Genomic DNA, 23,230 nt, shown 5'->3' on the forward strand with positions numbered 1-23,230 from the left:
CCCCTTTCAATTTAAAGCCATTCACCCTCATCCTATCACTCCAGGGCCTTGGAAAAAGTCCCTCCCCAGCATTCCTGGAGCCCCTTCAGGTACTGGGAGGACTCTATGAAGTCTCCTCAGAGCCTTCTCTTCTCGAGGCTGAACAATCCCAACTTTCTCAGCCTGTCCTCACAGCAGGGGTGCTCCAGCCCTTGCGTTGTCTTTTTATCCTCCTCTGGACCTGTTCCAACAGTTCCATCTCTTTCTCCTGTTGGGGATTCCAGAACTGGACACAGGACTCCAAGTGAAGTCTCAGGAGAACGGAGCAGAAGGGCAGAATCCCCTCCCTCACCCTTCTGGCCACGCTTCTTCTGTTGCAGTCCAGGACATGAGTGGCTTTGGGGGCTGCACATTACAAGCTCATGTCGAGCTTCTCCTCCCTCAGCACCTCCAAGTCCTTCTCCTTAGAGCTGCTTTCAATCCTGTGATCCCCCATCCTGTGTTGAAACTGCAGATTGCCCTGACCCAGGTGTAGAATCTTGCACTTGGTTGTGTACTCATGAGGTTCACACACACATATTTTTAGGGTGTATTCACCCTGGTGGGCTGGGCTTTGCCTTTTCCTCTGGTCCATGGCTGTTCAAGCAGCTCATCTTGTTCCTGGGAGCATCCCAAGCAGTAGAACACCTTGAACAATTTGGGATCAAGTAGTGGAAGGATGAGGAGGAAGCAGATGGAGAAGAGGCCGACCCAATGCACCAAAGTGTGACAACTGCAAAAACTAGAGTGTTGCTTCTCTCAGGTATCAGATGGTTTTGGTGTTTGTTGTGCTGATGCCCACTTGTGCTCAGCCCCTTCGAGCTCAGTTCCTTGGTTTTTGGATTACTTAATATTTTACCCCTCTTGAACTCAATCCTTTGGTCCCTTCTGATCACAGTCCCTTGTCTTTGGGATTGCTCAGTCCCTTAGCCCCTTCAATCTCAATCCCTTGGTTCTGGGATCACTCAATCCCATGGTCCTTTCAATCTTGCTTTCTTGTCTTTGCAGTTAGCTCAATCCCTTATGCCTCATGAGCTCAATCCTTTGGTCCCTTTATGCTCAATCCTTTGTTTTGGGATTGCACAATCTCTTACCCCTTTTCAGCTCAATCCCTTGACCCCTTTTGAACCAGACCATTGTATTTAGGATTGCTCAATCCCTTTACCCATCTTGTCCTCAATCTTTTGGCCCCTTCTCAACTCAGTCCCTTGTCTTTGGGATCGCTCAATCCCTTGCCTCTTCAATCTCCATCCCTCGTCTTTGGGATAGCCTAATTTCTTGCTCTTTTTCAGTTCAATCCTTCAGCTCCTTTGAGCTCCTTCAGCTGAATCCTTCAGTCCCATGTTTTGGGGATTGCTCAGTCCGTTGGCCCCTTGAATCTCAATCCCTTGTCTTCGGGGTTACTCAATCTCTAATGCCTCTTGAACTCAGTCCCTTGTCCACTTCAATCTCAGTCCTCCATCTTCGGGATTGCTCAATCCCTTGACCCCTTTTGAACCAGAGCGTTGCCTTTCAGATTACTGAATCCCTTGGCCCCTCCATTCTCAATCCCTTGCTTTGGGGATTGCTCAATCTCTTGTCCTTTTGTGATTAGTCCTTCAGCTTCTTTGTGCCCAGTCTCCTGGTTTGGGGATCTCTCAATCCCTTGGCCCTCAATCTCAATCTCAATCCCATGTGTTTGGGATTGCTCAATCTCTTTCCCTTTTTGAGGTAAATCCTTCAATTTCTTGCCCTCAGTCCTTTGGTTTGGAGACTGCTCGATCTCTTGGCCCCTCAGTCTCACTCTCTTGTCTTTGGGGTTACTCAATCCCTTACTGCTTTTGAGGTCAATCCTTTGGCCCCTTTGAGCCCGATCCCTTGGTTTGGGGATTGCTCAGTCCCTTACCCCTTTTGAGCTCAATCCCTTAACCCCTTTTGGAACCATCCCCTTGTCTTTCAGATTACTCAATCCCTTGGCCCCTTCAATCTCAGTTCCTTGGTTTTAGAATTGCTCATTCTCTCTGCCATTTTTGAGTTCAATCCTTCAGCTTCTTTGGGCTCAGTCTCTTGGTTTTGGGATCGCTCCATCCCTTGGCCCCCTCAGTCTCAATCCCTTGTCTTTGGAATTGCTAAATGTCTTGCCCCTTTTGAGCTCAATGCTTCAGCTTCCTTGCACTCAGTCCCTTGGTTTTGGGATTGCTTGATTGCTTGGCCCCTTGAATCTCAGTCCCTTGTCTTTGGAATTGCTCAATCCCTTACCTCTTTTGAGCTCAATCCTTTGACCCTTTTTGATCCGGACCCTTGTCTTTAAGATCATTCAATCCCTTGGCCCCTTCAATCTTGATCCCTTGGTTTTGGAATTGCTTGATGTTTTGCCCCTTTTGAACTCAATCTATAGATGCTTGCTTTCAGGATCGCTCAATCCCTTGGCCCCTTCAATCTCACTCCCTTGTCTTTGGGGTTACTCAATCCCTTACTCCTTTTGAGTTCAATCCTTTGTCCCCTTTTGAACCCAGTCCCTCATATTTAGGATTGTTCGATCCTTTGGCCCCTTCAGTCTCAAGCCCTTGGTTTTGGGATTGCTCAGTCTCTTGCCTTTTTTCAGTTCAATCCTTCAGCTTCTTTGGGCTCAGTCCCTTAGTTTTGGGATCACTCGATCACTTGGCCCCTTCAAACTCAAGCTCTTGTCTTTGGAATTGCTCAATCCCTTGACCCTTTCGAGCTCAATTCTTCAGCTTGTTTTTGCTCAGTCTGCTGGTTTTGGGATTGCTCGGTCCCTCAACCCCTTCAATCTCACTGCCTTGTCTTTGGGATTACTCAAGTCCTTGGGCCTTTTAGAGCTCAATACTTTGGCCTCTTTTGAACCCAGCCCATTGTCTTTGGGCTTAATCAATTTCTTGCCCCATTCGAGCTCAACTATTTGGCCCCTTCTGAAAACATTCTCTTGTCTTTGGGGCGCTCAATCCCTTAATCTCTTCCATCTCAATCCCTTAGGTTTGGGATTGCTCAATCTCTTGCCCTTTTTGAGTTCAATTCCTCAGCTTCTTTGGGCTCAGTCCCTTGGTTTTGGGATCACTCAGTCCCTTGGCCCCTCCAATCTCAATCGCCTGTTCTTGGGATTGCTCATTCCCTTACCCATCTTCAGCTCAATCCTTTGACCCCTTTTGAATTCAATCCCTTGTCTTTGGGATGGCTCAATCCCTTGGCTCCTTCAGTCTCAATCCTTTGTTTTAGGGATTGCTCGGTCTCTTGCCCCTTTTGAGCTCAATCTTTGGGCTTCTGTGGTCTCAGTCCCTTGGTTTTGAGATTGCTCGATCTGTTGGCCCCTTCTATTTAAATTCCTTGTCTCTCAGATTTATCCGATTCCTTACCCCTTTTGAACTCAATCCCTTGTCTTTAGGATTACTCAATCCCATGCCTCTCTTGAGCTCAATCTTTTGGCCCCTTTTGAGCTCAGTCCCATGTCTTTGGGATTGCTCAATCCCTTGGGTTTGAGATTGCTCAATCCCTACCTCTTTTGACCTCAATCCACTGGCTTCTTTGGGTTTAGACCCTCATCTTTGGGACTGGTGAATCCCTTGGCCCTTTCCATCTCAATGCATCATCTTTGGGAGTTCTCATCCCTTGGCTCCTTTCGTCTCAGTACCTTGATTTCAGGATTGCTCAATCCCTTATCCCTTTTCAGCTCAATCCCTTGACCCCTTTTGAACCAGTGCCTGGTCTTTTAGATTACTCAATCCCTTGGTCCCTTCAGTCTCACTCCCTCAGTTTTAGCATTGCTTGATCCCTTGACCCCTTTAATCTCAGTCCCTTGTCCTTGGGATCACTTAATCCCTCAGCCCCTTCAATCTTAGTCCCTTGGCTTTTGCATTGCTCAGTCCCTTGTTTTGTGATTGCTCAATCCTTTGGCCCTTTCAGACTCAATCCATTGGTTTGGGGACTGCTCAATTTCTTGCCCTTTCTGAGTTCAAGCCCTCAGTTTCTTTGAGCTCAGTGCCTTGCTTTTGGGATTGCTTGATCTCTTGGCCCCTCCAATCTCAATCCCTTGTCTTTGGGATTACTCTGCCTTAACCCTTTTGAGATGAATTTGTTGACCCTTTTTGAGTCAAATCCCTTGTCTTTAGGATTGTTTAGTCCCTTACCCATCTTGAGTTCAATCCTTTGGCCCCTTTTGAACTCAGTCCCCTTCTATGGGATTGCTCAATCCCTTGGCCCTTTTGAGATGAATTTCTTGACCCTTTTCAAGCTCAGACCCTTGGCTTTAGGACTGCTCAATCCCATTCCCATCTTGACCTCAATCCTTTGGCCCCGTTTGAACTCAGTCCCTTGCCTTTGGGATCGCTCAGTCCCTTGACATCTTCGGGCTCAATTCCTAATCTTTGGGACTGCTTAATTCCATACTCCTTTTGAGCTCAGTACCTTGATCCCTTTTGAACTCAATCCCTTGGCCCCTTCTGTCTCACTCTTTTGGCCATAGGACTGCTCAATCTGTTACTTCTCTTGAGCTCAATCCTTTGGCTTCTTTGAGCATAATCCCATGTCTTTGGGATTGCTCAATCCTTTGGCCCCTTCAATCTCAAACCCTTGTTTTTGGAATTGCACAATTCCTTGGTCCCTTCAATCTCAATGCCTTGATTTAGGGTTTGTTCAATCCCTTAGTTTTGAGCTCAGATCTTTGACCCCTTTTGAAGCAGACCCTTGTGTTTCAGATTTCAAAATGCCTTGACCCCTTCAATCTCAATCCCTTGGTTTTGGGGTCACTCAGTCCCTTGGCCCCTTCAATCTGAAGCCCTTGGTTTGGGGATTGCTCAGTTTCTCAGCCCTTTTGAGCTCAATACTTAGGCTTCTTTGGGATCAGTCCCTTGCTTTTGGAATCATTTGATCCCTTGGCCCCTTGAATCTCAGTCCCATGTCTTTGGGATTTCTCAGTCCCTTGCCCCTTTTGAGCTCAATTCCTTGGCCCCTTTGAGCTCAATCCCTTGGTTTAGGGATTTTCAATCTCTTACTCATTTTGAGCTCCATCCCTTGGCCCCTTTGAGCTCAATCCCTTGGTTTAGGGATTTTCAATCTCTTACTCATTTTGAGCTCCATCCCTTGACTCCACGATTGCAGGTGCTGGTGAGCCGGGACCTGTTCTGCTTGAGGACCAACACTAGATCCAGTACTGATGTAGACCAGAGCTTGCAGAGCTTGGGAGATGCTCCACAGCAGCCACTCCGGGCGCCTTGCAGGCATCTGCTTGTACAACATCAACCTCCGAGCGTGCTTCATAATTGAGGTTGCTTCACTTAATAAAACACCCATGACCACCTTGCCCAGGGACACACATGTTCCTGCTGGAACCTGGGGTGCATCCAGGCAGGAGAATATGGAAAACTGCTCCCGTGTAGTGGCAGCTCATCCCTTGTTTTGCTCTTACCTTCTGGAGAGTGAGGGCTTCTGCTGTCCAGTGAGGAAAATAAATTACCCCCAGCAGCTGCTAGTGCTGATCATCTGAAACAGGGGAACCCACTTAAATGAATAATAATTAAAGAAATAAATTTCCCCGAGTGCCAGCCTCAAAACTTTTTGTTCAGCAAGAAAAGAGAAGGAGAGCCTCGCAAAATGAATCGCTCGGCTCATTCCGAAAGAGGCTGCCTGCGCTGCGGCGGGCGAAGCAGGGTTATAATGGGATATATTAAAGGAGCTGGCGTGGTTCAAGAAAGCCTTTTCCTGGGTGCCAAGGTCATGCAGCAAATGGCAAAACCTCTTCCCTTGATGAGTGAAAAATAACGGGAAGCGGGGATGACCTCATTACAGTCATTCCTGAGTCAGAATCATAGAACTAGAGAATGTTTTCGTTTGGAAAAAACCTTTAAGATCATTGAGTCCAACACTCGATCCAACCCTGCTAAGTCCACCACCAGACCATGTCCCCAAGTACAACATCTTCTCGTCTTTTAAACACCTCCAGGGATGGGAACTCAACCACCTCTCTGAGCAGCCTCTGCCAGAGCCTGACAGCCCTTACCATAAAGAAATTCTTCCTTAACATCCAACCTAAATCTCCTCTGATGCATCTTGAGGCCATTCCCCTATCCTGTCATGACCTAACAGGGACCAGAGACCAACTCCCACCTCACTACAACCTCCTTTCAGGGAGATGTAGAGAGTGATGAGGTCTCCTCTCAGCTTCCTCTAGGCTAAACAACCCCGGATCCCTCACCGCTTCTCGTAACCTTTGTTCTCCAGACACTTCACCTGCTTCGTTGCTCTTCTCTGGACAAGCACCAGCCCCTCAATGTCCTCCTTGTAGTCAGGGGCCAAAATTGAAGCCAGGGTTCACAGTATAGCCTCTCCAATGCCAAGTCCAGAGGTACAATCACTTCCCTGGTCCTGCTGGCCACACGATAGCTGATTGAACCCAGGATGCTGTTGGCCTTCTTGGCCACCTGGGCCACTGCTGGATCATGTCAGGTGATGGAATATAGGATGATGGAGCTGATTGTTTGCCGGCCACAGTTGCTTGGGCAAAAGACTGATTATTTCCTTCCTAGTGTAAGAGTTCCGTAAATTATCCTTGATTTGGGGCAGTTAAAGTAGGCTGAGAGAGTTGGGGTTGTTCAGCCTGGAGAAGAGAAGGCTCTGGGGAGACCTTAGAGCTGCTTCCACTACAGAAAGGGGCTCCAGAAAAGATGGGAAGGGGCTCGTGATCGGGGAGTGCAAGGATAGGATGACGGGGAATGGTTTGGAGCTGAAAGAGGGGAGACTGAGATCAGATCTTAGGAAGAAATTCTTTCCTCTGAGGGTGGTGAGGCCCTGGCCCAAGTTGCCCAGAGTTGTCGCTGCCCCACCTCTGGTGGTGTTGAAGGCCAGGTTTGGTGGGGTTTTGAGCAACCTGATCCTGTGGGACGTGTCCCTGCCTATTGCAGATGGTTGGAACTGGATGAATTAAGGTCCCTTCCGACCAGTCCCTGATTCTGTGATTCTATGGGCAGCGATGCACTTGGTGGTTTCCTTTGTCCCCAGGGAAGGTGACCTGCATGCCAGGCCCAGGCCATCACCCTAATGATGACCTCACCCTCTTGTGCTACCAATAGTCCCGGTGCACCCCAGCTTTGCAACTTTTCCCATTTTTTTAGGCTATTTCAGCCTTTCCATGATATAAAAAATAAATTACTAGCTCAGATGCGCAAACAGACCTTTCCACATGATGAAGTCCTGGCCCTTGAGCTGTGCCCTAGGAGCAATAAAGCCCTTCCTAAATAATTAAGCAGGTAATAATTAACCATGTTGCCTCTGTGCGGTATTTGCAGCTGCTTTGTAACGCAAAGGAAAATTTCAAGTGTCCTTTTCCGTGTGCATTTATTGCATTGCAAGCCTTGGGGGGAGAGGGAGGTGAGCAGGGGTGATGGAGCTGGGTGGAAGCCTCCTGCTCCCCACAAGCTGGAAACATCCTGAGTGCAATTCATAGAATCATTAAATGGGTTGGGTTGGAAGGGACCTTAAAGATCATATAGTTCCAACCCCCCTTCCATGAGCGTGGACACCTTGTGCTGAATCAGGTTGCTTCAAGCCTCATCCAACCTGGCCTTCAACACCTCTGTGGATGCGGCAACCATGACTTCTCTGGGCAACCTGTGCCAGGACCTCACCACCCTCATAGGGAAGAAATTCTTCCTAAGATCTCATCTCAATCTCCCCACTTCGAGCTTAAAACCATTTCCCCTCATCCTCTCCCTGGATTCCCTGATCAAGAGCCCGTCCTCAGCTTTCCTGGAGTCCCTTCAGGTGCCAGGAGCTGCTCTAAGGTCTCCCTGGAGCCGTCTCTTCTCCCGGCTGAACAATCCCAGCTCTCTCAGCCTGTCCTCACAGCATAGGTGCTCCAGCCCTCGGTTCATCTCTGTGGCTTCCTCTGGACCTGAAATAAAAGGGTTCTAATTAATGTAGAGTTGTTGTGGTGGGTTGCAGCATCCAATGCACTCATTTTCAACGTATTTTGTGATTTTGGAGCTTTTGGCATGGATAATCTGTGCCTTTTTTCCCTTTTTCCATCAAAAGCTGGAATACCAGGCGGGAGGTGTATGCTGTGGAAAACACCGCTGTCTTGCTCAGCTGTGAATTCCTTCAGAGGAGCAAGGAGGAAGGAAAAAAAAGGGAGTTGGGCTGGAGCCCCCGCTATTAATCATAGCTGTAATCATGCATTTAATGAACATGACAGCTCCCGCTCCCTCCGGAGTGACGCGGCTGGCTTAGGTACAACAATCACTTCTCAATGCTTGAGAATGCTGCGAGCCGCCAGAGCAGCCGGTGTCAGGTTGGGATGATGCATGAAGAGAAGGAAGAAAAAAACCCGTTTGCTATGGGCTGTGGATTTCCTTACAGATGATGCACTTGGAAGCGGCTGCATCATTAAGAAGAAGAGCAGAGAGAGAGAGAAAACCACCTGTCCCTTACGCAGGGTATAAAATACCACGCCTGACGCCACTGCGCTGCATGTAATCCATTAAAAAGCCCTTAATGTGCAGTTCCCTATGCTCTTCCTGGCAGCTTTGCTTCTTACCCGTCCCTTTTTTTCCCTCCCCATGTTGTTCCGCTGCCTCTGAGCGTGCACAGGGGAGGATCTTGCTCTGCTGCTCATCTCAATCCCAGCAGCGAGAGACTTCTTCGAAGTGTAATGTGAAATGTATGAGTTGTTCTCCAGTTCCAACAGTTTTGCCTTGTCCCATTGTTCTCCAGGCTGGAAAGCAATTGGGGAACAAGGATGGATTTGGAAGGGGAAGATTTAGCTTGAGACAGTAGGAAGAAATTCACACTGAGGGTGGTGAAGCACTGCCCCAGGTTGCCCAGAGATGTTGTGGATGTCCCATCCCTGAAGGTGTTGAAGGCCAGGTTGGATGAGGCTTGGAACAACTTCCTGTGGAAGTTTTCCCTACCTATGTCAGGGGAGTTAGAACTGGTTGATCTTTAAGGTCCCTTCCAACTCAAACCATTCTATGATTCTATGATTCAGCTTTTCCTCTCTTCGTTGTTGTTTCACTCCTCCCAAAAGGCATCTCCCCAGCTTTCAAAGCACTTGAGGAATGGAGACTCTACCACCTCCCTGGGCAGCTCTCCCGTGCCTGAGAACCTTTTTGGTGAAGAAATTTTTCCTTATGTCCAATCTGAACCTGCCCTGGTGCATCTTGAGGCCATTTCCTTTTGTCCTATTGCCTGTCACTTGGGAGAAGAGACCAACAACCACCTCACTACAACCTCCTTTCAGGTAGTTGTAGGCGGTGATGAGATCTCCCCTCAGCTTCCTTTTCTCCAGCCTAAACAACCACAGGTCCCTCAGCTGCTCTTCATAACCCTTGTTCTCCAGCACCTTCACCAGCTTCCTTGTTCTTCTCTGGATGTGCTCCAAGACCTCAATGTGTTTCTTGTAGTGAGGGGTCCAAAACTGAACCCAGGATTTAAGGTGTGGCCTTATTAGTGCTGAGTCCAGGGAGACAGTCATTTCTCTGGTACTGCTGACCATGCTGTTTCTGATCCAAGCCAGGATGCTGTTGGCCTTCTTGGCCACTGCTGGCTCATGTTCAGCTGCTGTCCACCAACACCCCCAGGTCCTTCTCCTCCAGGCAGCTTTCCAGCCACTCTTCTCCAGTACTGGAGCATTGCATGGGGTTGTTGTGTCTCCAAGAGATGGAGAGCATGCGTGAAGAGTTTCTTTACCACCTGCCAGACTGATGCTTTGCTAGACCTGGATGGTTTTATCTCATCCAGGTTTTACCGTGGATGGAACTGGCTCATGGGTGGTTAAACTGACCCCAAGCTGTGAGTTAATCCCCTGTGACAGGAGATGGGCATCGCCTGTCCATGTGTAATGGCATGAAGAAGCATCCCAGGAGATAAGGAAGCTGGAAGGTGCTCTAGCCCTCTGATCATCTTCGTAGCCCTCCTCTGGACCTGTTCCAACAGCTCCATATCCTTCTTATCTTGGTATGGATCTGTTGGAACAGGTCCAGAGTAGGCTACGAAGATGATCAGAGGGCTGGAGCACCTCCCATACGAGGACAGGCTGAGAGAGTTTGGCATGTTCAGCCTGGAAAAGAGAAGGCTCAGAGGAGATCTTGTGGCAACCTTCCAGTACCTGAAAGGGGCTACCAGAAAGCTGGAGAAGGACTGTTCATAAAGGCTTGTGGTGATAGGACGAGGGGGAACAGGTGCAAACTGGAGAGGGGCACATTTAGGCTAGACATGCAGAAGAATTTCTTCATGAGAGTGGTGAGACACTAGAACAGGTTGTCCAGGGAAGTTGTGGCTGCCCCATCCCTGAAGGTGTTGAAGGCCAGGTTGGATGGGGCCTTGGGCAGCCTGATTTAGTGGGTTGTCCCTGCCCATGGCAGGGACTTGGAACTAGGTGATCTATAAGGTCTCTTCCAACTCTAACTATTCTATGATTCTATTAAAGCTGGACAAATCCCCTCCAAAGTTCTTGCCCTGGATGTATTTTTGCTCTGTATAAACTAAACCCCAACAGTGTGAGGATGTTGTACCCTTGATTTATGTACTTCTCTGCTTCTATAGTGATTCTTCCTTTCTGGCCAAGCTGGGGTTCTCAGGCTGTCTTAATGAAGAGATGGGACTCCAAGAATGGGAGTGTGTTCATCCTCCAGAGTCCACTTTTATGCCCAGCTATTAAATATTTAGAGAGCTCATCTGCTGCCCTGGAGAGCCTGTTCCTGGTGTGACTTGTCCTGCTGAGCTTGCTTGAAGGAACATTAAACCTAATTGCAAAGGGCTGAGGGATGCTCTGTCCCTTCCCTAATGGTCAGGCTTTAATTTGGGTCTTTCTCCCTGCACCCTTTGGGACGTCAACCTGGCTGGAGTGCATTGGCGTCTTAATCATAGAATCATACAATTGCTAGGTTGGAAAAGACCTTTGGGATCAGTGAGTCCAACTGTCCCTGTCCACTACTAAATCATAGCCCATAGCACCTCATCTCGTCAGCTTTTAAATCCCTCGAGAGATGGGGACTCCACCACCCCCCTGGGCAGCCTCTGCCAAAGCTTAAGAACCCTTTGCATGTAGAAGTTTTTCCTAATGTCCAATCTGAACCTCCCTTGAAGCAAGTTGAGGCCATTTCCTCTTGTCCTTTCGCATTGAAGAAGAGATTAACACCCAGCTCACTACAACCACCTTTCAGGCGGTTGTAGACAGTGATGAGGTCTCCCCTCAGTCTCCTCCACACTAAGCAATCACAATTCCCTCAGCTGCTTCTCATAACCCTTGTTCTCCAGATCCTTCATCAGCTTTGTTGCTCTTATCTGGACACGCTCCAGCCCCTCAATGTCCTTCTTGGAGCGAGGAGCCCAAAACTGAACGCAGGTTTCAAGGCGTGGCCTCACCAATGCTGAGTACAGGGGCACAATCCCACTTCCTCACCAAGAGATGCTCTGCAGCACCTTCGGAGCGATCCACAGTTGATGTGAATTAAGTTTAGTGCTGAAAACGACTTGAAAAAGATGCTCCTACATTGAGGCTGCTCTGGGACAAGGGAGAAACCATAAAAAACAAGATGAAAAAACCTCTCGGTGGCTCACATGCTTGGTTGATACTCAGTGCTCTTGCAAGCTCAAGTGAGCTTGCAGCAAGCTGGAACGCACTTGCCGTTGAGTTGCACGGAGCTCGCTCGATGCCTCTGATGGACAGGCATGTGGCGCCCGTGCCGGCATCGCGCCTGCGCCACCGCTTGGAGTTGCAAAGCGAACAGATGGGGCTTTGCCAATGCTAGCAGCCCGAGTGACAGCTCGCGCGCCGGGAAAGCGCGGTGCCGCGCTATCAAATTCCACTCACTCACTCCCCAACACGCCCGGGCTGGCAGGTGAGTGACTGAGCCGCTCTTGTACCACCTGGAAAGCTGAGATACAGCCTTGATTTGCAGTTCATGCTTTCCTACACCAGTCAAGGACAATTTAATTACGTTCCTGCATTCAGTTCTGGAGTCCTCAGCACAGGAAGGACATGGATCTGTTGGAGTCAGTCCAGAGGAGGCCATGGAGATGATCCAAGGGCTGAAGGACCTCCCCTATGAGCCAAGGCTGAAAGAGTTGGGGTTTTTCAGCCTGGAGAAAAGAAGGCTCCGAGGCTTAGAGCAGCTTTCCGGTATGGAAAGGGGCTCCAGGAAAGCTGGGGAGGGGATCTTGATCAGGGAGTGCAGGGATAGGACCACAGGGAATGGTTTTAAGCTGAAAGGGAAGATTTAGATGACGTATTGGAGGCAGGCGCTGGGCTTCCCCTGTGGGTAGCGCCAAGCCAAGCATGGAAATTTGCTGTGTTGCCCACAGGGGGGGTTGACAGTTTTGGGTGCTGAGGGGAAAAGTCCCTGCTGTGTTTGGAGCTGGCAAGGAACCCCTTTGCTGTGGCCACTCCAGAGGTACTTGCAGCATAGAGGTCCATGAAGAGCATCCTCACCCATATGGGCTCTGGGAACTTCGTGCTATGGATCAAGCAATAAGATCATCAGTCCTGGAATGGGTTTGGGTTGGAAGGGACCTTGGAGGCCCATCCAGTTCCTCCGTCAGCAGAGAAATCATAGAATCGTAGTTTGATTTTGATTGGAAGGGGCCTTAAAGCCCATCCAGTTCCAACCCCCTGCCATGGACCAGGCTGCTCAGAGCCTCATCCATCCTGACCTTGAATGTTTCCAGGGATGGGGCACCTCCCACCTCTCTGGGCAGTCTGGACCAGGGTTTCACCACCCTCAACATAAATAATTCCTTCCTTCGATCCAGTCTGAATCTCCCTTCAGCTTAAAACCATTCCCCCTTGTCCTGCCACAACAGACCTCATGAAAAAGTCTGTCTCCATCTTTCTTACCAGGCCACTCTTCCCCAGGCTGAAGAACCTCAACTCCCTCAGCCTTTCTCCAGCCCTCAGACCATTTTTGTGGCCCTACAATACCGAGAGATGCATGAATTCCTTTCAAATTTCTCAATTTTGACCAAATGATCTCTTTTTTTCTTCTCTGTTTTCCAACAGCGAGGTTGCTCTGCACGCCCAGTCCTGGCTTCTCTCCATCCACTAGCCTCAACAGATCAGCTACGAGCCGATACATCGCCAGGTCTGTACTTGCAGGGAGGAACGACGTCCTCCTCCTGCGGGCGCTGTGCATGATTTATGCTCAGGGGTGACAACAGTGTGTGATGCTGCTATTTAAGCAGCTGTTTAACTTGTGAAGCTCTGGCCACTGCTTTTCTCCTCTTCTCTGCTTAAGAGGTGGTTTTAAGCTCTGAAGAAGGCCACAGTTCTGCTTGGAAAGGATTTCAGATGTTGTTACGATTGGCAACTCCTTTCTGTGGTCAAAAAACATAGAATCATAGAATGGTTTAGATTGGAAGGGACCTCAAAGCCCATCCAATTCCAACCACTTCCATCAACCTTCCACTAGATCATTTTGCTCAAAGCCTCATCCAACCTGGCCTTCAACACCTCCAGGGATGTCGCATCCACAACTTCTCCAGGTAACGTGGTGCAGTGTCTTGATGACTTTTTGGAGGAGTGAAATGACAGCAAAGAGAGGGAAAGTTGTATCATAGAATCATGGAATGATTTGAGTTTGAAAGGACCTTAAAGCCCATCCAGTTCCAACCCCTCTGCCATGAGCAGAGACATCTCCTACTGGTTCATGTCGCTCCAAGCCTCATCCCACCTGGCTTGGAACACCTCCAGGAATGGGGCAGCCACAACTTCTCTGAGCAACCTGTGCCAGAACCTCACCACCCTCACAGGGAAGAATTTCTTCCTAATGTCTCATCTCAGTCTCCTCTCTTTCAGCTTCAAACCATTCCGCTTGTCCTGTCCCTGCAGTTCCTGATCAAGAGCCCCTCCGTGGCTTTCCTGGAGCCCTTTTCAGTCCTGGAAGCTACTCTGTGGTCTCCCCAGAGCCTTCTCTTCTCCAGCTTGAAAAACCCCAGCTCATCCTATCCTGCACTCCCTGATAAAAAGCCCCCCTCCAGTTGCCAGATCCTGCTCAGAAAGTTCCTTTTTTATCCAACTGCATTGTTCCTAAGGATTATTTTTGTTTCCCAATTCCTAGAAGCCCATCCCAGTTCAGCCCAGCAACCCTGCAGGTTTTCCATCTCTCTGTCCCACCCGCCAACTGGGAACCTGCCACGTGCAGCTGGAAAGAACTGTGAATGGGAGAATTAGGGTTAATGAGAAGCTTGACATGAGCCGGCAATGTGTGCTCACAGCCCAGAAGGCCAAACCATGTCCTGGGCTGCATCAAAGCATTGCGGCCAACAGGGCGAGGGAGGGAATACTGCCCCTCTCTCTGTGTGACCCCACCTGGAGTCCTGTGTCCAATTCTTGGATCCCCAACACAAGAAAGAGATGGAACTATTGGAACAGGTCCAGAGGAGGCTACAAAGATGATCCAAGGGCTGGAGCCCCTCTGCTCTGAGGACAGGCCGAGAGAGCTGGGGTTGTTCAGCCTGGAGTAGAGAAGGCTCCAGGGAGACCTTAGAGCAGCTTCCAGTACCTGAAGGGGCTCCAGGAAAGCTGGGGAGGGACTTTTTAGAAAGACCTGGAGTGATGGGATTGAGGGGGAATGGCTTTATATTGGAGGGGGAAAATTTAGACTGGACGTTAGGAGGAAATTCTTCATGGTGAGGGTGGTGAGGCCCTGACCCACATTGCCCAGGGAAGTTGTGGATGCCCCATTTCTGGAAGTGTTGAAGGCTGGGTTGAATGGGACTTTGAGCAGCTTGATCCAGTGGGAGGTGTCCCTGCCTATGGGTGGGTGTTGGAATTAGGTGATCTTTAAGGTCCCTTCTAATTCAAACCATTCCATGATTCCATGAATGCTGGCATGTTGCTGACGTTCAACATCCTGCCAGTTCTCTCCGTCCCTTGTTCTCTGGGCTACAGATGTGCCACATATCATCACATCCTTAAGTATGAGCAGATGAGTTCCTCTTAATTGTAGAAGATGAAAATGTCTTCCTGATGTGTGTTTGTTCCAGATGTTTGTATGGAGATGTAATGCCAAATTGCAGCTGTATTTTATCATTTCCTGCCACTAAGATCAGCTCATTTAATATCTGCTGTTGGAATAAATTTGTGCTACAGTTCAGCTTGCAGATACTTTCTGTGGAGGTCAACATGGTGGGGACCTGGCCAGCTATCAACAAGGAGCCAGGGTGTTGACTGTGGGACAGCCTTCCTACTATATCATAACTTCAGCAAAGAATCATGGAACGGCTTGGGTTGGAAGGGACCTTAAAGCCCATCCAGTTCCAACGCCAGTGCCACGGGTAGGGGCAGCTTCCATGGATGAGGTTACTCAAAGACCCAATCCAGCCTGGCCTTAAACACCTCCAGGGATGAGGCATCCGTGACTTCTCTGGGCAACCTGGGCCAGTACCTCACCACCCTCACAGGCTCCACACATCTCTCTGACAAGGTCTGGTTCCACCTTCTCTACACCATCCCATTCAGAAGTCACAGAGGACACTACAATTTCCTTTGTCTTTCTCTTTGATGAGCAAATCAGGTTGTGGCCTCTGCTCAGATGTCCTGTGCTCCAGCCCCAGCCATTTTGGTGGCCTCTACTGGATGCACTACCATCCATCAGTGTTCTACTGGAAGCTTCAAACTGGACCAAGCGCCCAGCTGTGGTCTTGCAAGTGCCAAACAGAGGAGGTAGATCCCGTCCCTCATCCTCCTGGCTGCTTTCCTTCTCTAGCCCAGGATGCCATTGATGTCATCACTGCAAGGACCTGTCTGACTCCTGGGTACCTTGTTGTTCCTCAGGGTACCGATGTTGTCTTCTGCAGAGATGTTTTCTGGGCAGTTGCCCACAACCTGGCCTTCTGCATGGGGTTAATTCTGTACCAAATCCAGATGTTGTCTGGGAGATCGACCACTTTCTTGCAGATTCTTAAAAATTTACGGTGAAGTTGGCCAAAAATCAAAAAGACCAAGGAGCATATGGCCTGGCATGAATTTCTGATGAGACAGCGGGATGTTCTGTGTGGAACTTGGGCTTCTCTTTGATTTCAAGTAGCATTGCCTTGTTTTCACTACATTATTGTTGAGTTGGAGATGGTACCTGACCGTCTCTTTCTTTCTTCTTTTAGCCGTGCTGTTCAGCGGAGTTTGGCCATCATTCGTCAAGCCAAGCAGAAGAAGAAGAAGAAGGAATATTGTATGTACTACAACCGCTTCGGCAAGTGTAATCGTGGAGAGAACTGCCCCTACATCCATGATCCAGAGAAGGTGGCCGTCTGCACCAGGTACGGGTGGACAACAGCAGCCAAGTGCTTTGGCCCATCACAGTAGACTGGGATATTGGTTGGCTTTGGTGCTTGCTCATAGAATCGTTTAGGTTAGAAAAGGTATTTAAAACCATCTAGTCCAACCCTTAACCCACCACTGTCCATTTCACCACTAAACCATGTCCCTAAACACCACATAGAATAGAATGATAGAATCATTCATGTTGGAAAAGATCTCTAAGCTCATCTGGTCCAACCATCAGCCCAACAGCACTGTGCCTACTAAACCATGTCTTGAAGGGCCACGTCTACATGTTTTTTTGAACCCCTCCGGCAATGGCGACGCCACCAGTGCCCTTGCCAGCCTCTTCCAGGGCTTCACCGCTCTTTCAGTAAAGAAGTGTTTCCTAATGTCCAACCTTAACTTCCCCTGGTGCAACTTGAGGCCATTTCCTCTCGTTCTATCACTTGTTCCTTGGGAGAAGAGACCAACATCCACCTCTCTACAACCTCCTTCCAGGGAAACAATCCTAGGTCCCTCAACCGCTCCCTGTAACATTTGTGCTCCACACACTTCACCAGCTTCGTTGCCCTTCTCTGGATGCTCTCTAGCCCCTCAATGTCCTTCTTGAAGTGAGGGGCCCAAAACTGAACTCAGCATTTGAGATGTGGCCTCACCAGTGCACTTGAGAGCCTGTCCTGACCACACATTGACTGGTTTCTTCTAGCAGCATTTCTCAGATCTTCTCAGATCCATGCAACAGGTTTGAATCCTTCAGCCTGTGGCCACCACGTGGCTACAGGACTTGATAGTGAATTACAGGAGAACTGATTCTTGTTACCAGCTCATTATACCTGCCCAACAGTTGATTAAACTATGTTATTAGTCGTTTAAAAAGTGTGGAAAAGCCAACTTCATTGGTGAACTCCTGGAGTCATTTCTCCATCGTAAAATTTTTGCTGTGCTAGAAATCATTTGGAGGTTGCACAAAGCTCGATGGAGAACACAGAAGGAAGAAAGGGGGTTTATTTTTCGCTGGTTTCTATTACTCTCTCCCATAACACATCCTGATGGTTACCAAGATGCACGTGTCCAAGCTCTCTGGTCATGATCATTGCTGGTGACACAGACGACAATGATGACAGAAGGATGGCCAGCAGGGCAAGGGAGGGGATTCTCCCCTTCTGGTCTGCTCTGGTGAGACCCCACCTGGATTCTCCTGTCCAGTTGTGGAATCTCCAACACAAGAAGGATATGGAACTGTTGGAACGGATCCAGAGGAGGACTATGAAGGTGGCCCAAAGGGTGGAGCACCTTTTCTGTGAGGACCGGCTGAGAGAGTTAGGGTTGTTCAGCCTGGAGAAGAGAAGGCTCCAGGGAGAACTTAGAGCAGCTTCCAGTAGCTGAAGGAGCTCCTGGAAAGCTGGGGAGGGACTTTTTCCAATGGCCTGGCATGATGGGATGAGAGGGAACGGCTTTAAGTTGGAAAGGGAAAGATTTAGGTGTGACATAAGGAAGAAATTCTTCACGCTGAGGGTGGGGATTCCCTGGCCCCGCTTTCCCAGGAAGTTGTGGCTGCCTCATCACTGGAGGCGTGCAAAGCCAGGCTGGATGGGGCTTGGAGTAACCTGATCCAGTGGGAGGTGTCCCTGCCCATGGCAGGAGGTTGGAACTGGATGGGCTCTAAGGTCCCTTCCAACCCAAACCATTCTATGATTCTGTGATGCCACTGAGTCCTCTCTTTAAATCCATTCTTAGAATCATAGAATGGTTTGAGTTGGAAGGAACCTTAAACATTATCTAATTCCACACCCCTACCATGGGCATGGACCCCTCCCACTAGATCGGGCTGCTCAAGGCCCCATCCAACCTGGCCTTGAACTCTTAAACTTCTTGTTATTCTGTTCCTCCTGGTTGTTGGCCGCTTACACCCAGAGGTCCTCCTGGTCCTCCACCCAGCATCTGGTGTAATCAGGGGTCTTGGAAGGACCTTTCTCCTTCTGGAAGCATCATCTCTGAAACTCCTAGTCTAGGACTTGCTCTGCCTACTAATAAGAAGTAAAATACAATGAAGGAACAAGATCTGCCAGGAAGCATCAGGTGCTCTTCTAAGAGCAACAACCTGTAGTGATTTAGGTGTGGAATGTGCTTTACAATGAGGTCAGCAGCGGTGGTGTGTATTTGTGGCCTTGAGTCAAAGGTGCTGGTGGGGCAAGGCAGGTGCTTGGTGTTTAAAACCGACCTCAACCATCTCCTTCTGTTGTATCTACAGGTTTCTCCGTGGCACATGCAAGAAAACAGATGGGACCTGTTCCTTTTCCCACAAGGTGTCCAAAGACAAGGTCTGTATGGCTTCCCAATGGGTGTGGTGCAACTTTATGACTGAGTGGACCTATGCTGGTGGTTGTAGGGAAGTCTACCTCCTTGATTGCTTGCAACAGTTTGTTTGTAGTTTGCTTGCCAAGCTCTTTGGGCTCGTGATGGGGTTGTGAGAGAAAAGTGTTTCTCCTCAACCGGCACAGTGCGTGGGTAGATGGACGTGTTAGGTAGTGAATTGGAAACTGAAGCTCCTCAGGCTGCGTTGGGCAGTGTCTGTTAGGTTAAGGATCATAGAATCACTAGGATGGAAAAGACCTTTGAGATCATCAAGTCCAACCATACCTGTCCACTACTAAATTGCATCCCTAAGCACTTCATCTTCCTGGGCAGACTCTGCTAGTGCCTGAGAACCCTTTCTGTGAAGAAATCTTTCCTGATGTCCAATCTGGACCTCCCCTGGTGCAGCTTGAGGCCATTTCCTCTCATCCTGTCACCTGTTATTTGGGAGAAGAGAGCAACACTCACCTTGTTACAACCTCCTTTCAGGGAGTTGTAGACAGTGATGAGGTCTCCCCTCAGCCTCCTTTTCTGCTGCCTAAACAACCCCAGGTCCCTCAGCTGTTCCTCATGACCCTTGTTCTCTATACCCGTTCATCAGCTCCGTTCCCCATCTCTGGGAGTGCTCCAGCCCTTCAATGTCCTTCTTGGAGTGAGGGACCTAAAATTGAACACAAGATTCAAGAGGTGGCCTCGCCATTGCTGAGTCCAGGGGCACAATCACTGCCCTGGTCCTGCTGGCCACACCATGGCTGATCCAAGCCAGGATGCTGTTGGCCTTCTTGGCCACCTCGGCTACTGCTGGCTCATGTTCAGCCACTGTCAACCAACACCTCCAGGTCCTTTTCCTCCAGGCAGCTTTCCAGCCACTCTTCTCCAAGCGTGAAGCTGCACGGGATTGTTATGTCCCAAGTGCAGGACTCGGCACTTTACCTTGTTGAACCTCATCCCTTTGGTCTCATCCTATGGATCCAGCCTGTCCAGATCCCTCTGCAGAGCCTCAATGCCCTCAAGCAGATCAGCATTTCTGCCCAGCTTAGTCTTATCTGTGAAGTTACTGAGAGTGCACCAATCCTTTCATCCAGGTAATGGATAAAGGCATTGAACAGAACTGGACCAAACAATGACTGCTGGTGACACCACTTTGTTGCCTCTCATCCCTTGCTACCTCCGTAAGATCACCTTTCCCTCTTAATCACCGTGTGATGGAATCGTGGAGGAGGATGATTTAACACACAAGAGCTCATGAGGTCCAAATTAACTTTTCTTAGACATCAGACAGTGAAAGGCTTTAGTGTTCCTCATTGCTTTAAACCTTGTGTTTGGGGCTCCATGGTTTTATTACACAGAGAGAGGTGGAAAAATAATTAAGTTTTTTTTTAGTGATTATCAGTTGCTGATTTAAACGACTAACCTTCATTGACGAGATAGGATCTCCAGTCAGACAGAGCTTTGGAGACCTCAGGCATTGAAGCTGAGGTGAAGTCATTGCTGAAGGTGAAGCTTAGCTGCAGGTCCTGTGCTGAGCTGGGATGTGGTGCAAGGTCATGTTGATATTTCAGCTTTCTTGGATGGATTTGGAATATTGTTTACAAACAGAGCAGTCCTGAGGAGAAGAATTTGGGAGTGCTGGAGGATGAGAAGCTGAACGAGAGCTGACAACGTGTGCTTGCAGCCCAGAAAGCCAACTGTGTCCTGGGCTGCATCCAAATCAGTGGGAGAAGAAGAGTGAGGGAGGGGATTCTGCCCGTCTGCTCCGTCTTGTGAAACCTCACCTGGAGTCCTGTGTCCAGTTCTGTCCTCAGCACAGGAAGGACATGGATCTGTTGGAATGGGTCCAGGGGAGGCCATGAAGATGATCCGAGGGCTTGAGGACCTCTGCTGTGAAAACAGGTGGAGAGAGTTGGGGTTGTTCAGCCTAGAGAAGAGAAGGCTCCGGGGACACGTTCTAGCGGCCTTCTGGTACCTGAAGGGGCTCCAGGAAAGCTGAGGAGGGGCTCTTGATCAGAGAGTGCAGGGATAAAATAAGGAGGAACATTTTTAAACTGAAAGAGGGGGGATTGAGATGAGATCTTAGGAAGAAAGTTTTGACTGTGACAGTTGTGAGGCACTGGCCCAGGTTGCTCAGAGAAGTTGTGGCTACTCCGTCCCTGGAGATGTTGAAGGCCAGGTTGGATGAGGTTTTTAGCAGCCTGATCCAGTGGGAGATGTCCCTGCCAGCCCTGCCCATGTCAGGGGATTGGAACTGGATGATCTTTAGGGTCCCTTCCAACCCAAACCATTCCATGATTCTTTGATTTCTCTGCTATAAAGGGTCGTTCAAACCAGAGAAGTGAGGTCAATCACACTGGGGTGTTGAAATGCTGAGTGTTGCTGCATGGGGACTAGTTTGTGATCAGCCCTGATGTCAAGTCTCCAATGTTGGGATGGAGAAAGCAAGATGTGAATGAGGACCAGTTTTCCCGGGAAAGCCCATGTGACTCAGTCCTTCATTGTGTGGCTTGATGAGCCCAAAGGCTCCCTTTGATGTAGTTCTGGCATGTTGTTTGTCAAAAGCAGCTTTGATTACTCAAGCTTTGATTACTTTGATTATTTATCCTTGTGAATTGTACTCATAGCACCTTCTTCACCACATTCCCTTTGAACATCACCATCCTCCATTCCCCCACACCCCAGGACCCTGGAGAACAAGTCTTACAAAGATTGGCTGAGGGACCTGGGGTTGTTTAGGCAGCAGAAAAGGAGGCTGAGGGGAGACCTGATCACTGTATACAACTCCCTGAAAGGAGGTTATAGCGAGGTGGATGTTGATCTCTTCTCCAGCATGATAGGACGAGAGAGAATAGCCTCAAGCAGGTTCAGGTTGGACATTAGGAAACATTTCTTCACTGAAAGGATTCTTGGGCACTGACAGAGGCTGCCTGGGGAGTCCCCATCTCTGGAGGTATTTAAAAGATGGGGAGATGAGGTGCTCAGGGATATGGTTTAGTAGTGGACAGGTACAGTTGGACTCAGTGATCTTCAGAGGTCTTTTTCTAACCAAGCAATTCTAGGATTCCATGTAATTACATTGCAATTACTAACCTGTGAGGCATTGAACCCATGGGATGTTTAGGCTCGTCAGCATTTGGGACAGCACCTTTTCCAACCCTGTTTGCCTTTAGACGGGCAGTTTTCCTGTCTCTTTTTTACTCCGTTTTTCTCAGGCATGTTCATTGTCGGCAGGGACCTCATAAGTTATTGTGGCAGCAAGCAGAGTCATTCAGCACGAGGCATAAAGCACCAGATGTTTTTGACATGGATCGCTCTTCAGAGTCACTTAATCATGAGGATAAAAGAGCAAGAAGATAGACCGGGGATAGCAACACTCCCTGACTCATGGCGCATCAAAAAAGGGATGAGGATGAGAATTCAGAGGAAGAAAAAGGGCTGGTTTTGGGGTTTTTTTTCCTCTCTATAGAGCAGAGTGAGATTTTAGAAATAGAGAAGGTGAGAAAGAAGAAATCTTTGCACATGGACTGGTTGTTGGTGCATCCAGAATTGTTATAATTGTAGAATCATGGAATCATTAAGGCCAACTGTGTCCTGGGCTGCATCAAAAGCAGTGTGACCAGCAGGTTGAGGGAGGGGATTCTGCCCTTCTACTCCACTCTCATGAGACCTCACGCGGAGTCCTGTGTCCAGTTCTGGAGTCCGTTCTCCACCGAAGGCTTTGTGCTTGCGATTACTCCAACACAGGTGCAATCTCCCATTCTTCTGTAGCACTTCACCACTCCTGAGGCATTATCTACACCCAAGACGAGTCACTAAACTAACAAACCTACAAGCAAAGCAGGCATGTGCCACCTCTCTTAACGTGCTTTAGAAACAAATGTGTTCAGAGTATGCATTTCTGGCCATGCACATCATGCTCCTTGGAGAAGGAGGATTATTTTTCACAGGATTTGGTGCCTCCAAGGCAGTTCAGAAGTCTTTGACTCCCACCTTATTGTCAGCACAGGCTGGAAGAGAAACAACCTTCTCTGTGGAGTTCAAACCTGTTTCAGGGTGATTTATTGCTATGGGGACATTGCTGCTCAAAGAGAGAGGCGACTTTGCTTTTCAACTCCTGTGGCTCCTTGTTAACCCTGGTGATTACTTGCAAAGGTGGCATTAGTGTCATTTATCAGCGGTGGAGAAAGGCAGATGAAGTTCCTCAGGGAAGGAAGGCAGGCGTTTCCCCTTTCTCATGTTTTTTTTTAAACAGATCCCACCTTCTTCTTGGATAAAGGATTGGAGGGTGATTTCTGAATTGAAAGTGAAAGATATTGAGGTCCTGGAGTGCATCCAGAGAAGGACAATGAAGGTGTTGAAGGGGCTGGAGAACAAGCGTTATGATGAGCACACCTGGGGTTGTTTGGCCTGGAGAAAAGGAGGCTGAGGGGAGAACTTACCACTGTCTACAACTCACTGAAAGGAAGTTGTAGTGAAGTGGGTCCTGGTCTGTTCTCCCAAGTGACAGGTGTAGGATGAGAGGAAATGGCCTCAAGTTGCACCAGACAAGATTTAGATTGGAAGTCAGGAAAAATTTCTTCACTGAAAGGATTCTCAGATACTGGCAGAGGCTGCCTGGGG

The 23,230-nt window shown here is 48.9% G+C and overlaps 1 protein-coding gene across 1 annotated transcript in view; it reads left to right on the forward strand.

The window, feature by feature from the left end:
- Window positions 1–23,230, forward strand: part of ZC3H3 (zinc finger CCCH-type containing 3) — a 149,682-nt gene that overhangs the window by 84,672 nt on the left and 41,780 nt on the right. The window contains exons 6-8 of the mRNA XM_054057547.1: window positions 13,001–13,082; window positions 16,102–16,257; window positions 18,513–18,582. Coding sequence (XP_053913522.1) covers window positions 13,001–13,082; window positions 16,102–16,257; window positions 18,513–18,582 — 308 coding nt within the window. The remainder of the gene's footprint in view (window positions 1–13,000; window positions 13,083–16,101; window positions 16,258–18,512; window positions 18,583–23,230) is intronic.

The sequence above is a fragment of the Cuculus canorus genome, chromosome 2, assembly GCF_017976375.1.
Source record: "Cuculus canorus isolate bCucCan1 chromosome 2, bCucCan1.pri, whole genome shotgun sequence".
Lineage (NCBI taxonomy): Eukaryota > Metazoa > Chordata > Aves > Cuculiformes > Cuculidae > Cuculus > Cuculus canorus.